The sequence below is a fragment of the Melanostigma gelatinosum genome, assembly GCF_949748355.1.
Source record: "Melanostigma gelatinosum genome assembly, chromosome: 4".
Lineage (NCBI taxonomy): Eukaryota > Metazoa > Chordata > Actinopteri > Perciformes > Zoarcidae > Melanostigma > Melanostigma gelatinosum.
Genome location: NC_136637.1, coordinates 6,300,692 through 6,315,657, shown reverse-complemented (window position 1 = coordinate 6,315,657; position 14,966 = coordinate 6,300,692). Strand labels below are relative to the sequence as shown.

The 14,966-nt window shown below is 42.2% G+C and overlaps 1 protein-coding gene across 1 annotated transcript in view; it reads left to right on the top strand.

Annotated features, from left to right (window-relative positions):
- The first annotated feature begins 327 nt into the window (after positions 1-327).
- The window catches only part of kif1aa (kinesin family member 1Aa), a 36,343-nt gene continuing 21,704 nt past the window's right edge, over positions 328-14,966 (top strand). The window contains exons 1-13 of the mRNA XM_079267648.1: positions 328-419; positions 2,210-2,377; positions 9,703-9,776; positions 11,134-11,316; positions 11,424-11,489; positions 11,691-11,869; positions 12,087-12,198; positions 12,468-12,545; positions 12,700-12,765; positions 12,863-12,880; positions 12,984-13,062; positions 13,147-13,225; positions 13,466-13,608. Coding sequence (XP_079123774.1) covers positions 2,272-2,377; positions 9,703-9,776; positions 11,134-11,316; positions 11,424-11,489; positions 11,691-11,869; positions 12,087-12,198; positions 12,468-12,545; positions 12,700-12,765; positions 12,863-12,880; positions 12,984-13,062; positions 13,147-13,225; positions 13,466-13,608 — 1,183 coding nt within the window. The 5' untranslated portion in view covers positions 328-419; positions 2,210-2,271. The remainder of the gene's footprint in view (positions 420-2,209; positions 2,378-9,702; positions 9,777-11,133; positions 11,317-11,423; positions 11,490-11,690; positions 11,870-12,086; positions 12,199-12,467; positions 12,546-12,699; positions 12,766-12,862; positions 12,881-12,983; positions 13,063-13,146; positions 13,226-13,465; positions 13,609-14,966) is intronic.

Sequence of the window (14,966 nt, the reverse complement as noted above, 5' to 3'; positions counted from 1 at the left end):
CTCTCCTCTCTCTCTCCCTCTCTCCTCCCACTACTGCATTGATGCTGTTACCTCCCTCGGCGGTGATGTCACTGGCTCAGTGGAGCTCGAGCATCCTTACCAAAGACAGGCAGAGACAATAGGGACATTTTGACCGCTTTGGAGTGCGAAAAAACGGCCGAGCAACCGACCGGTGTCCCCTTCCTTTTCCACCCCACTGGCAGGGCAGGGCAGGGCAAAGAGAGAGAGAGAGGCGGTGGGTCGGCGGTAACCTCAGCCCTTCCCGTGTTCATGGAGCGGGGCGGCTGTTAGCAAGAGGCAGTACCAGACCTGGAGGAGACCAGAGGAGGTGGAAGTAGATACGGAGCTGGATAATAAAACAGACGGGCACGACAAACACGGTCTCGACACGGGAGCACGTCGCTATTAGCACTGCGGAGGTAAGGTAACCTTTTTTTAAAAATGTGTCCATTATTCCGCCTGTAACGCAGTTTCAACGAGACATCCTTTATTTACTTGGTGTTGAATCTCCTGGGAGGAGATGAGCATAGGGTGCGGCCATTGAAGAGGCTGTCACTGTCGGACAGATACTATAGAGACAGCATGACATTAACGCACCTCTGTAACACAGCACACCATGATATATTATAGCTTATGTTGTTGAATAAAATGTGTTTTAATTCCGTGAGCAGGACGACGGGAATAAACGCCCCGTCATTGGGCGAAAGGTACAATTCAGTGTGTCGCTGGCAGACGACACCTGCTGATTTCAGTGCTGTTAGCTTGTAACCTATAAGCTCTCAAAATGACGTAAGAAATGTTTTTAAAGAAAGTATTTCACAGAGACGAATTAGCAGTTTTAGCCCAACGAAATACGAGTCTTATTAAGCTAGCGTTGACCTGAGGTGTATGGCCTCACTGTCATGCTAAAACACTGTCAATGAAATATGTTTTTATGAGGGATAAGGAAAAAATGTATCAAACTGTCGTCATGGTCAAACACACACCAGCATGGTTTATTACATTAGCCTTTGTCGCCGGGAAAATGGTGGCCGCCCAGCTGAGCTGCATCATCAGCTGATTGGTCTGAGCATCTGTAGAATATTATGAACATGGGTGTTGCAGATTTAAATCAACAGAAATTAGTTTCTATACAACACATAGTCTGTGACAGTGGGGGAACATAAGACATGCGTTAAGCGTGTGGATCTTCATCCCTTCATGTCAGACATCAAAACAACATGGAATTTGATGTGGAATCGTTTCTATTATTCCTTTTTTAATCACTCAGTTAGTCTTCAGTATACGGTGCGGGTTGGCCTTAAAAACCCAAATACTGTTTTCCCATAGCAGCAATGTTAACCTGCATATATTTCACTAATGAGTCTGTTTAGGGGCCAGCTGGAGAGGGTGTACCAGGAAGCAGAGTGACACAGCAAATTTACAACACTCAATTATGATGACTAACATCTGAGTCACAAAGCACATAGAGACATACTCTGAATATTAATGCAACATCCAACATTATCCCACATCCGGGGCATAAATTAAGTTACAGCAGTGACATTTTTGCCTTATTAATAAATAATATATTTGACAGCTATAAATGATGATGGCTTTATGATATTCACAGTTAGACGGTGAAAGCTGCTTGTATCCTGTTGCTCACTGTTAAAGCTTATTGATGAACACATTAAATGATTGTAATTTGATCGCCACAGAGGATGATGAGTCACGGTTGCTCCTGATACACGCGCGATGACACCACATGCTCAACTCCCACAGTGATTGCATGTTGGTAATTCGTCTTTTAGGGGACGAGTTGTTCATGAGACCGAGCCGCCGATCGGAGCCAGACGCTGGATTTGTGGCTGGTTTTCGGAGCCATTGTCATCGGGAGAAATAGCCTGACATTTAGCTGCTGCTGCTGCACTTCTTTTGTTACTGCTAGCTTTATTATCCGTCTCCCTTGGCTGTAGCTGACCATGCGTGGTCTTTTCATGTTACAGCCACACAGCCCTGCCCTCTTCAATTGTGCTCGTCACGTCAACCATAAGGTCTCATGTTCTGTCCTCACAACTTTGAACACAATTGTAAAAGAAATAAAAAATACACCTCAGTTTCGTGACAAAAAAGGTGACATATGTCTGTTGCAGCATGTCCTGTGCACATCAATTGATAAAACTAAGAATTGTATTGATCAAGATTCACTTTGTGCTCCCTTCTACAGACCTGCGGGCCCTACACCTGGCCACTAAAGAAGGCACCCCAAGGTGCTAGGAAGACAGCGTCATGGCAGGGGCCTCTGTGAAGGTGGCGGTGCGTGTCCGCCCCTTCAACTCAAGGGAGATCGGAAAAGACAGCAAATGCATCATTCAGATGTCTGGAAACACCACCAGTAAGAAAAGCCTAACATTCACCTACAGCATGTGTGTTATGTGTACTTGTGATTGTTTTTATTCAAGGCACCCAGCTAGATGTAAGCTTTGAGCTGGGAAATCCTTTTTTTCGACCAGAAGGCGCAGGTTCAGGCTTTTCAGAGTGATTGCTGACCGTGACCCCTGAAGCCCCTGTCCAAGGGGTTTACTGGAAAGATGAATAGATTGCACAGTACCAGGAGTGACTGTGCAAATCTCATGTGAACAAGCAGGCCTGCACCAAAACATGTGATATGAGCAGGAAATGTATTTAGAATCAGCTTGAATTTCATGAGAAGAATATTGAAGACGCAAAGTATTTTTATTCATCTACGGAGAAAATGTCAACCTTGTTGAGATTGTCTATCTTAGGAGAGCAGTGATGTAAATGTAATCACCGCGTCAGGAAGTCGATTGAGCATCGTGCTCGAGGTGACATAATCTCCTGCTTATTTGACCTGATATTTATTTAGGGCAAGGCCTGTTATGTGTACATGTGGCCAGATTAAGCCACGTTCAAAAATGGCTCCTCATTCAACATTTTCAATGTTCGTCTTTCCATTCAAATCTGCCCCTAATGCAACTATTTAACGTATAATAGTAGATACATTTCTCAAAGAAAACAAATGATTTTGTCAACATTAAATACCCCATACAAACATTTGTGTACCTGCCGATAGCTACAGTAAGGTTTCCTGCCAAAACCTACTGTATTTGTTTTTCCAGCCATTTGTTGTATTCTTTAAGTATGTATAGAGCACCTGCATTCCGGTGCAGAGTGAGGAGACTGGAAAGATACTCGATATGTAGTCTGCTTAGGAAGGTAAAGCCATTGGTCAATAATGGATGAGGCTTCCTGAAATATTTACCGTTTGTCCTAATTTAGCCATTCCCCCCCCCCCCCCCCATGTCATGGGTGACTAAACAACAAGCTGGGTGGCTTTTTTGGGCCGACTTGTTTTTAACTGTGCGATTTGTTGCGTTTTGTGATGTAGTTCCCTGTTAGATTAAACACTTATAATCTTTAAAAGGAAATCTCAAAACATGGGTTCTTATGAGGTCCCTCCAGGATCTCCCAGCGTGAGGGCGACTACATTTTGTTGGCACAGAGCTCCTTCTTCTGTCTCCACAGAAGTGGACGAGTATTTTGCTGTCAGCAGCGTAAACTTCGATGTATTTGCCGTGTGGATACGACTGAAATGTCCTTGGCTTAATCTGTGAATTAGAATTTTTCTCATCACACAAAGTGGATCCGTTGTTTTTAATGAAGCATGTTACCATGATAATCAGTATGGTGTTCGCTTGTTCTTCACTTAATTCTAATTTGGTCGGCTCCTGCTGATTCACCAACGTATTCCTGAACTGTGTTTGTTTGGAGACCTCCTGAGAGAACACACCACAGTAGCTCTGCAGTACAAACTTACTGTGGCTCATTCAACAAGATATAAATATAGAGAAATATTGGGCTTTTGTTTTTCAGGAATGTAGGTTTTATTTATTTATAAATTACAGTAAAATCTGAAATTGTTATAATGTCTAATATAAGCACCACAAGACTGTGCAAACGATTTCCTCAGACCTGCATCCACCATTCAGTTACCCTGTGGGCTTGATTCCCCACAGTACACTATAGATCACTTCTACAAGCCGGTGAATTGCAGTGTCATGTACATGTTGCAGTGGACATTTTGACCAATAAGGAAGCGCCCAACACTGATCACCTTAAAGACATTAAGTACGTCTGTATTCAGATTTTTAGAGAGGCCTAAGTGACGATTCTGTATAATCAATGAAATCACATAAATGAGACTTTATCAATAATGTCAACAGGTCTAGAAAACATCTTGCTGCTCAGACCCACACACAACACAAAGCCGCTCTCATTGAGACGGCATGTCTCCTCCAAACCGAGTCAATGGCCCTGGTTGTGGACTGGAGGACGTGAGCAGGCCGATGTCATGAAAAAGCCCGTTGGTTGCAGTGTCTGGAGGGGATAAATGCCCGCTTGTCTTTTCTGTAGTCTGGGCAGAGGAAAGGAAGAAGAAGAAGGAGTGGCTTTCTTTTCTGTGTGTGCGCCGCTCTGCTTTGTGCTCTCTGACACTCATGAGTGGGTCAATACCCCAGTTCCCACAAAGTAGGAGAATGGCGGTAATCTTGTTGTTTGAGAGATCTTTGCCTCCCACACCGGCCTTCATTAAGATGCAGGGGACAGAGCTGAAGGGAAAGTAGGCCTCTCTCTACAGGACTGCTGGCTGCATATACTTGGCGGATAGACTGACATCTATGTTGCAGCAAAAAACCTCTAAACTTGTCGGACATTTCACTAATAGTGGATGCAGAATATCTGTACATAAGAACTCTTGCAAATGTCTTTTAGTGTGGTATGTTCTGTGTTTGAATGTAGACGCAGATTCATGTTGCTTTTTTGAATTTTGAGTACTTCATTAGCATCATGTTTACGGCTCCATAATGCTAATTTTGGGTGTCTTAGTTTTTATAAACTTGGATAGAAGTCCAACATAAAGCGGCAGACAGCGGAGCACATACAGCTCGTGCTGCTGCTGCTGCTGAAAATAGTAGCATCTACGTGGCTCTCCTCCAGTCCCTGTCAGTGGGTTCACATCCCCTCAGCCAGACCTGCTGACGCAGCCACATTTCCTCCCTATTGACTGGGGCAGGTCACCCATGATGGTCTGACCAGCATCACTCACTCACAATTAGGAGGACAAACATGGAATGGGCTATGATAGGATGCTGAAAATATGCTTCATAACAACTCAAATGAAACCAGAGCAGACATGTGGGCATCACTGACAGAGATAAAGATGAGCAGTGGTGTAGTTTTACAAAATACTGCTCGTATATACACAAGACTTACTGTTTTACAACCTGTTTACATCTCTGTGTATATATTGATTACTTCTCATTGCAAAAACACATTTACCTTATATTCCTGTTAAATCATGGCAATTACTGCAGACCTGTCAACCAAAAATTGATATTAATTCATTTTATATTTGATTTGTGTATATTTTATCCCTATGTTTTAACTTATGCACTATTTTTAAGTCTTATATATATATATATATATATATATATATATATATATATATATATATATATATACATATATATTTAATGAGCATTTGTTGGAGGGAGCCTGAGATCTAAGATTGTCATTGCCAGCCATTGCTTCTCTGTAATTGTTGTGCACATGACATGACATGAGTAAAGTACTTCAACTTGAACTAATATATATATATATATGTATATACAAATATTGTGCACACTCTTTTCAACTAGGGTTACATCAACATATACAATGTATATTTATTTTCAAAATCCAAAACATTGTTTTGGGGAATTAAAATCCCTGATGTGATGTCAGAACAAACCTACAGTATCTTCAAAGAAACATATCGATCTTGAAAATGTATTTGCATTTGAAAGTATTTACAGTAAAATGTTTAACTCTCACAAAAGTGATCAGTCTGAAAAAAGTTGCACAATTGTTGCATTGCCATGTAGAACACACAGTTTGATCATCAAATAATTTAAAGTAAATTTAAAGCAAAATATATCCCCCCCCCCCCCCAATTGTTTCAAATGGTCTGGAGGTGGATGGAAGTTTTGAATGGATCATATTTGAAGCTTTAAAATCTGATTTTGGGAGGTTGTCTCTTCAAGGAAATTACATCCAGCTTTTATGAATTGTTGCTACGTATCAAAGCACAAATCACATCTTCGAAAGAGAGAACGTAATAAGTGTGAATGGCAGTCGTGTCCACCTCAACCCACCAGTAGAAGAGCACGACGCTGATAAAATTGGACACACTGTGGGTACGTGCACAGACTCCTGACCTCCTCCTGTCTGTGAGCACACCGCTGGAAGAGAAATGACTTGCTGTTGTATCGCTTCTAATTACGTCCCCCCCCCCCATGACATGACTTCCAGACCCGCCGTCGTCTATAAACTCAACACCTCGTGATTAAAAAGCGTTTCCGTCATAAACAGAGAAGACGGGTCGTAAAGGGGAGCATGATGAAGGGGGGAGACGTGCTCAGCGTGCTGCTAAAACTGGCTTCAGGTGGAGATCGCTCTGACACGCAAGCTGTGACCGCTGAGAACGTCACCAAAGCTACCGGGGGCAATTAAACAGGCAGCCCGGCCCCACGTCTCACTCTAACGCTCACATATTCTGCCCATCACTGCCTCCCTAAAGTGATTATGTCATCGGAGAGCGAGATGAGATGAGTAAACAAAGAGTTGGACTGCAGAGGCTCTGCATCTGGGTAAATCAGATTTATTTTGGTTTATTTTATGTCTTTCTTCTGCTATAGAACCCACTTTTCCTAAAACAATGTCGGCATTATTAACCAGGAACACCAGTGTGTTTCTTTCCTGTTTTCACCACGATGCAGCCTGAGACCTTCCGGGACCTGCATTGATCGCCAGGCTGTATTAGATAAATACGTCTGTAGAGGCTTTTCACAAACGTGTTTTTCATCAATGATGGGAGGACGTTTGCATATCAGAAATGCAGTATATGAAGTGTCTCTTGCTGTGAAATCACGGCCCAAACCAGTACGTCCATCCGGTCCATTCCCGTCAACACGATATCTCAGCAACGCCTTTGAGGAATTCATTTATCGGAAACGCCCTCTTGGACTCAAGGATGAACTAATTAGAAGGTGGTGATCACAAAATACTTTTTTGATCTTAACTCAAGAATAGGGTAAAATGCTAAAGTGATGACATCTTGTAAAGACTTGGAAGTAAACTGCAAACCGACTGGTTGATGATTCGAGATACATGTTATTGTAAGCAAGGTGCAGTGTGACACGCTGACACCCTTTATTTCAGTGTTTACTGCACAGAGTCTGCGTTTTCTTAGGAAAGTGGTTCGTTAGGACGTGTGCAAAGCCTCTGTTAAGTACTGTTTTATTCAAGTCGACTTTTTATTGTAAGATTCAAACAACTGCTACTTCCAGAACACGTGAGCAGTCTGGCTCTACTGGAACAGGTAATAAGGCTGAACTCAACAGTATCACTGAAACACAAATGTGATGAGTGGAGGGATCGATCGCCATCGCTTGATTCATGCCAGCTGTCCCTCCAATTGTAAGTGGATATTTCGGTCTAACCGGAATATCTGGTGATGTCATGATGTCTCTGATGTCGTTATTGTAGAGGACGGTTTGTGAAAGGGGACAGTGCACAGCGGAGGAAATGAGCAGTACGGAAAACATTTCTGGCTAATTCATGAAATGGATTCTGTGGCTGCGGTTAGCAGCAAACCTCTTTGATTTCATGACGACGGTTAAGCGCTGAATTCAGATAAGTCTTCCAGGGAACGTGGTCACGCCAAGCCCGGTAAATCAGGCCTCATGTCTGTGTCACGGGCCTGAAACCGGAAGCCCACGTCAGCCCCACTGGCCCATATATCATGGCTGGGAACCCAGTAGCAGTGTAGAAAGGAAGTAAACGTGCGTCCACTCTTGTCCTCTCTTATCGACCACATGCATTAGCAGAGAAAATGGTGTCTGGAGCTCCGGGAGCAGAGAGGAAGCAGTTTCATAGAGACCACACCAGATATATTGTTCTTGTGAGAGCACGATACCACGGACTGTGGTATTAAGTTCAATATTTGATTGAGTTTGACAGATTATTTTGGGAAAAAAACAAGCAATTAGCATTTATGTATCTGATATTTTGCCTTTTAAGACTGTATTTGTAAAATGTCTCTAAATCATGAATATCACGGCTTTATTTGTTTCTGAAAGCGTCTTTCTGCAGAACTCTCATTGCTGCATGTTGTTTTTTTGCGAGTATTATACTGCTTCTGGCTCTGTTGTCAGATCAAATGCATCATTCCAGAAGTGAAACATATGGACAAGAAAGAAGTTATGAAATATAAATCATCAATGTGTTCACTTTCAGACATTTCAGGCATTGTTTTGTCTGATTCATGACGATGCATAACCTTCATAACAGCAGAATACATGGGATAACATAGTAACAAGGAACAGATGAAGTAAACCAGAAAAGGATGTGAGTGAGTGAGTGCCTACATATCGTTGGTAGTCATCATTGCCCCTACCAGACCAGAATATGACATTTAAATCATAATAATATTGATTATAATTGTAAGTAATTGATGAATAAGGGAAAAGGTTATTGAGTAGAAAGATGTCAATTTGAATTTGTTTCATTTTGATTTGTGCTAAACGGACAAACCTGTGACTTACAATACAAATACTTTAAATTAGATCATCCGTCAGTCTGGAATAAATGAATATGGTGAGATCCACTGAGGTCAGAAGGCTGACAAAGATGAAGTGAGATCCTGATGAAGTGCAGCTGAGGCTGACGGTGGTTTCACGGCGACGCTGTTGAAAGATGAGCCGAGTCTGACGAGCTGAGTGTGAGCTGTCCTAAGATGGCCACTGCTAGGTAACAACGTGGCCTTTTAATCTGGCACCGCCGTCAGGCAAGTAAGAATAAAATCCAATATTTAATTGCCATGTCAGCACAGTTGATGGGATTGTTCCTCAGTTCATTTGTTTTATACTGCGTGTTCCTTTGTGCCGCTACCTCTCTATTTTTAAAATGTTGTTCTACGACTAAAGATGCTTGTGCGTCTGAGTTTAAGTGTGGAACAGCCTCAGGATATGTGTTCCTCCTGCAGCGACATTGTCCTTCACCTGAAACTCTGGAATGTCCTTCCGGAGGGGAGGGATTTGTAGAGGGCACTAGGGCAGAGCAAAATAGTTTCTTTTTTTTAACCTGACAACTTTGTGTTTTGGTGTGTAATTCGTGTTGCAGCCTCACAGAGCCTCCAGCAGGGCCGTGAAGCAGCAGTGCTGGAGATTCATCATGGAAATGTATGCAGATTGGCACATATTTGATGAGATTAAAAGTACATTTTCAGAAAAGTTGTCATACATAAAATAACTGTCTTCAACTTCGGAGGTGTTTGTGTGTTTTGTGAGTGGGCAAAGAGACTGTGGTTAGCTTGAAATGACATTTTGCAATAACACGATGTCTGAGTTTCAGTCAATGCAGGAGGGGAAAATGTTGTCCCAGCATTCAGTGTTCATCTTCCAGAAGCTGCCAGCCGGTTTCTTGTCCCCGTGTGTCTGATGCTTTGCTGCAGTGCAGAGGCCCAAACACTACCTGTGACTGTTGGTTCAGAAAGAGGAGGCGACCCGGGCCTTCCCAGTTCTATCAGCACAACACGACACGGCGCAGATACGGTTTCACGTGGGCGGCTCTCTGACTCGTGTTCCTTGTCCTGTCTTTCAGCCATCGCCAACCCCAAGCAGGCCAAAGACAACAAGAGCTTCAACTTTGATTACTCCTACTGGTCCCACACCTCGGTAAGTCTCTCTGCACCCCCACAGCGTGGATGTTGTACTGACACCCCAACAAAGACACACATGTGCATCACTGTGGATCGCTTTATTTAGGGCTGGCCTTTATGGCCGCAATCTAATAGATTTGATATCTGGATTACAATATATATATAGCACATTTTCTGGTCGTAAATAATATGAAATAAGCACATGCTAAAGCCTTGTATATTCCTGTGAATTAAATACCTGACAAACTTACTCAGTATCTTATCACTTTATTCAGAACTTTTGTGTAAATTGAACATTACAGTCAGTGACATTATAGAGAAAATAAATATTTCATCGACTGTTTACACCAGGAGTCTCAAACTCATTTTCACTCCGGGCCACATCAGCATCACGGTCAGCCTCAAAGGACCGGTTGTAAATGTAAGACTGTGTAAATGTAACTACTCCTAACATATTGGTAAATAACTGTCTCTGCATTTGATTATTGTTTCTTCAAGTGTAAAAATATTGTACATGTAGTTATATAAATGTAAACATATATTTAAGCACATTTCTGTTATTATAATTTAAATCCTTTTAATTTAGGGTTAAGAAACCCACATTACTCTATCAAAGATCAAACTATTAAAGAAAATATCAAAGACAAATATCAAACAAGTTATTACAATAACTTTGTTCAATGCTTAAAATCCTTTCAAGGGTGCGTTTGCACAATCCCACGTGAAGTATTTCATGTGTTTTAAAGCCGCGTTTAAAGTAGTCTTCAATGTACTCACAATACATTTCCATTTCAAATGTACAGTAACCAGCCAAAGAGCTGCTTCTGTGTTTAAGTATCTCATCATTATGACTTTCTATCATAATTTTGACTTTCTATCTCAGAATTATGACTTTCTATCATAGTTATGACTTTCTATCTCATAACTTCGACTTTCTATCTCATAATTTCGACGATGGGGATATTTTTATTATCAAGTCTAACTTTTAAAAAAAAGAAGAAAAAAAAAAGATATTTTTTTTTTTCTTCTTTTTTTTGTGCTGGCGGATTCGCGGGCCACATAAAATGACGTGGCGGGCCGGATTCGGCCCACGGGCCGGGAGTTTGAGACCCCTGGCTTACATGAATGCACACAAATACAGTTCGGTCAGATTAACACATTTGTTTGATTTAACAGATTTGTAATTTGAGTTAGTGTGCTTTTTATTAACGGGTTACACAACGTACTTGACATATGATTTCATCACGATACGATTCCACTGAAAGATGATCAACGATCACATTGAATTATCGCCCCAGCCCTAACTTTATCGTTTGTCAGGTTTACGAGAAAGTTTAAGATTTAAGTGGCTGATTATTGATCTCTGTCCGCAGCCAGAGGACATCAATTTTGCCTCTCAGGTGCAAGTGTACAAAGACATCGGAGAGGAAATGTTGCTGCACGCCTTCGAGGGATACAACGTCTGCATCTTCGCTTACGGCCAGACGGGCTCTGGCAAGTCCTACACCATGATGGGGAAACAGGATGTCGAGGATCAACAAGGGATCATTCCTCTGGTACAGACTTGCTGTGATTACTGGACCAGTGGTGATGATAAATCAAAGGAGAGATGAGTTTGAATGTCTCGCTTGTGACCATAACGTTCATATTTGTCTTCCTCCAGCTGTGTGAAGATCTTTTCACAAAGTTCAATGACAATGCAGGCAACAGCATGTCTTATTCTGTGGAGGTAAGCATCAGATTCTCTCTGTCATGGGCTCCTCCTGTTTATTACATTTATTCATCATTGATCTCACACAAGCAGAATACATTTACTGTACGAGCTTATTTCCATCTGCAGTCCCCGGGCATGTTGACACAAACACCTAATGCAGTTGATACAAATAGAGGTCTGCTCTCTGTGCTGAGCTAATATAATGATTCTGAACAGGTCAGCTACATGGAAATCTACTGTGAACGTGTGCGAGATTTACTGAACCCCAAGAACAAAGGGAACCTGCGCGTTCGAGAGCATCCTCTGATGGGCCCTTATGTGGAGGACCTGTCCAAGCTGGCTGTCACCGCCTACAACGACATCCAGGACCTGATGGACTCGGGCAACAAGGCCAGGTGATGGAGCTGTTTGTGCATTCCGGCCCTTCACTGGAGGTCAAAAACTAAAGCTCTTTTTAATGTATATTAAGGTTCAGCGGATTATTACGTTCTATCTATTTCAATTCAAATTCAGTTCATTTAGTGTGTCAGACCTACAGTAGAAATATCAGGACTAATATTTTGCTTATTGTGGAGCAAACAGCTGATGAAAGTGTCTCCGTTGTGTCCACAGGACTGTGGCCGCCACCAACATGAACGAGACGAGCAGCCGCTCACATGCCGTCTTCAACATCATATTCACTCAGAAGCGCCACGACGCCGAGACTGATAACACCTCTGAGAAGGTCGGGTTCTATCCCATCCCGACTGCATTTATTTAACATTGAGCTGCTGCCACTGCTTATCAATGAGCTGATTGATGACGCTGATTTAAATCTTGTCGTGAATGGGAAATCAATGATTGCTTGAAGGTCGTACTGTAATTATAAGGTGACGTTGCGCAGATGTGTTTTTAATGAGACCCGTCTCCTGAATAACGATGAATAGCTTTAGGGCTTGTTTCTGTTTGTGTAGTTTAAATAACGGAGTCCGTTTATTGGACGTTCTGTTGCAGGTCAGTAAGATAAGTTTGGTGGATTTGGCCGGCAGTGAGAGGGCCGACGCTACTGGAGCCAAAGGGACCAGGCTTAAGGTGAAGTGTTTCCTACTAATGCATTTCTGATATTAAAACACAGATATAAAACACATTTCCTCTCTGAATATGCCTACAATATATGTCAATATTAAAACAGTGAATCACTGTGTTTACTTGTTAATATCATCGTCTGCTTCTTGCTCTATCGCAGGAAGGAGCAAATATCAACAAATCTCTGACTACACTGGGGAAAGTCATCTCTGCTTTGGCAGAAGTGGTGCTGGTATGTATTATATCTGCATGATGTATATTGAGAGACAAAGCAGATGTTATCAAGGATACACAAATCAATTTTACTGTCTACTTCCTTTCAGGACTCTGGCTCAAATAAGGTAATTTGTTTAACTTAAAAAAATTGTTATTCATTTGTTTTTCTTAACCCAAATGCCAATAAATACATTGGTTTTGAATGTGGTGTTTTAATTTGACACACAGAATAAAAAGAAGAAGAAGGTGGAAAACTTCATCCCCTACAGAGATTCGGTTTTGACCTGGTTACTGAGAGAAAATTTGGGTATGAGCACAATATTTCGGTGCTCCCAGTGATCCATTAGACCATGACAAACTGAAACTAAAGGGTTTGCCTTCATTCTGTCAGGGGGGAATTCTCGTACTGCGATGGTTGCGGCCCTGAGTCCAGCTGACATCAACTACGACGAAACCCTCAGCACACTCAGGTAGAGAACGCATCTTCTGCTGCGGCTTTTTTCCCTCCCACACAGCCGCTCAGGGACACCGATGTCATTGAGTCCAAAGCAAAGTGTTACGTAATACACGTTTTCCCTCAGTGGCTTGCATCACTTTCACACTTCACCCTTCATGAGTTGCAGCTGCAGTGCCAAACTGCAGAATCCTGCGAATTTGTCTCCTCCCTCACCTGTGTCGCATGCTCAATGATCCCGCCCTCATGTCCGCAGGTACGCAGACCGCGCCAAACAGATCCGCTGCAACGCTGTGATCAACGAGGATCCCAACAACCGATTGGTGCGCGAGCTGAAGGAGGAGGTGTCCCGTCTGAAAGACCTCCTCTTCTCCCAGGGCCTGGGGGACATCATTGACAGTAAGGGACCATTTGTTTGGTTGATGTGAGCATTAGTGCCATCTCTGGATTTTAATTTCAAACATTTTTTAAAATGGTTTTACATCCTTTTTGTGAGTGTGCACACTTTTCTCAATGATACACTGTCGAAATAACATGAAATATATTAAGAGCCAGTGCAGAAAAATCAATGGGAAGACGACGTGAATGGAGATGAACAGCGACTGATTCTCTTTAGACTGCAGTTGCAGTGCAGTTTACTCCCATGATGTGGCAGAAAAACAGGCAGGGTGGGAAATTGTGTGGGCGGGGTTTCAAGCATTGGCTACTGGAGCTAGCACGTCAAGCTAGCTAACATTAGCATGTAAGAGTAATGAACGTCCGTTACAAACAGCGGGTGTTGAGTTTACAATTGTGGGCATTTACTTGGCACAGAGGGTCTGATAATTAAAAATGTAAGATCAAGCTATTTTGTTCAAATAACACAAGAAGTGAATGTGACGTGTCTGCTTCTTCACTGACTAAAAGGGATGTGAATTCTGCTCTACACATCTTTACAGAAGCCCCGAGAAGCAAGTGAGAAACAAATATGTTTAAGTTGATGTTTAAGTTCCTTATATTGTTTTGATCTGTGAAACAGGTGAACTTGAACATACATAACTTGCTGACACATAAAATATGTACCTTGTGTTTAGAGTACATGGTGAAATTAAAATTCTCCTGGAAGAAAACACAAATGCTTTTAGTCCTAATCAGAACATGGGGTAGTGGTGCGCTTCCACTTCTTGTGGCCAAAATAAGTATCACAACAACAAACCTGACAAATACAATCACCTGGAAAAACTGTTCACTTACTTGGCTCTCAGGGCTTCCGTACATCCCCAACTTTGTCACAAAATAATTTTTATTCCCAGATTTCGGTCCATGAACATTGTTATCTTAAGGTGTTACGCTGTCTCCTTCTCTGTCTCTCTGTCACTCTTTCTCTTCTCTTCTCTTCTCCCAGCATTTCGAGGGTCTGGTGCTGACATAGAGGGTTTGAAATGTGTGTTTACTGGCTATTGTTTTTGCTCTTGTGGCAGCTTAGCATCACCGGCACTTAAAGTGACAGCAAAAAGTAGCTTTTTTTCTGTGTTCTTTGCAGCACCGCAATATCACAAAGCATTGATCAGAATGTTTTAGGCCACTCGCACTGAAATACAAATGCTAACGCAATACAAGCAGCCTGCAGTCTTAGGGTGATTTTTCAAGCTTTGTCATTTTGGCTCTAATCTTCAGCTCCTAATGGGCCGAATGTGCCGTGTCATGGTGCTGCAGAGATCTCTGGATGGCTTCGTAGCTGTAGCATTGGCGGGAAAAAGCTTAATTGTTCATGAAGC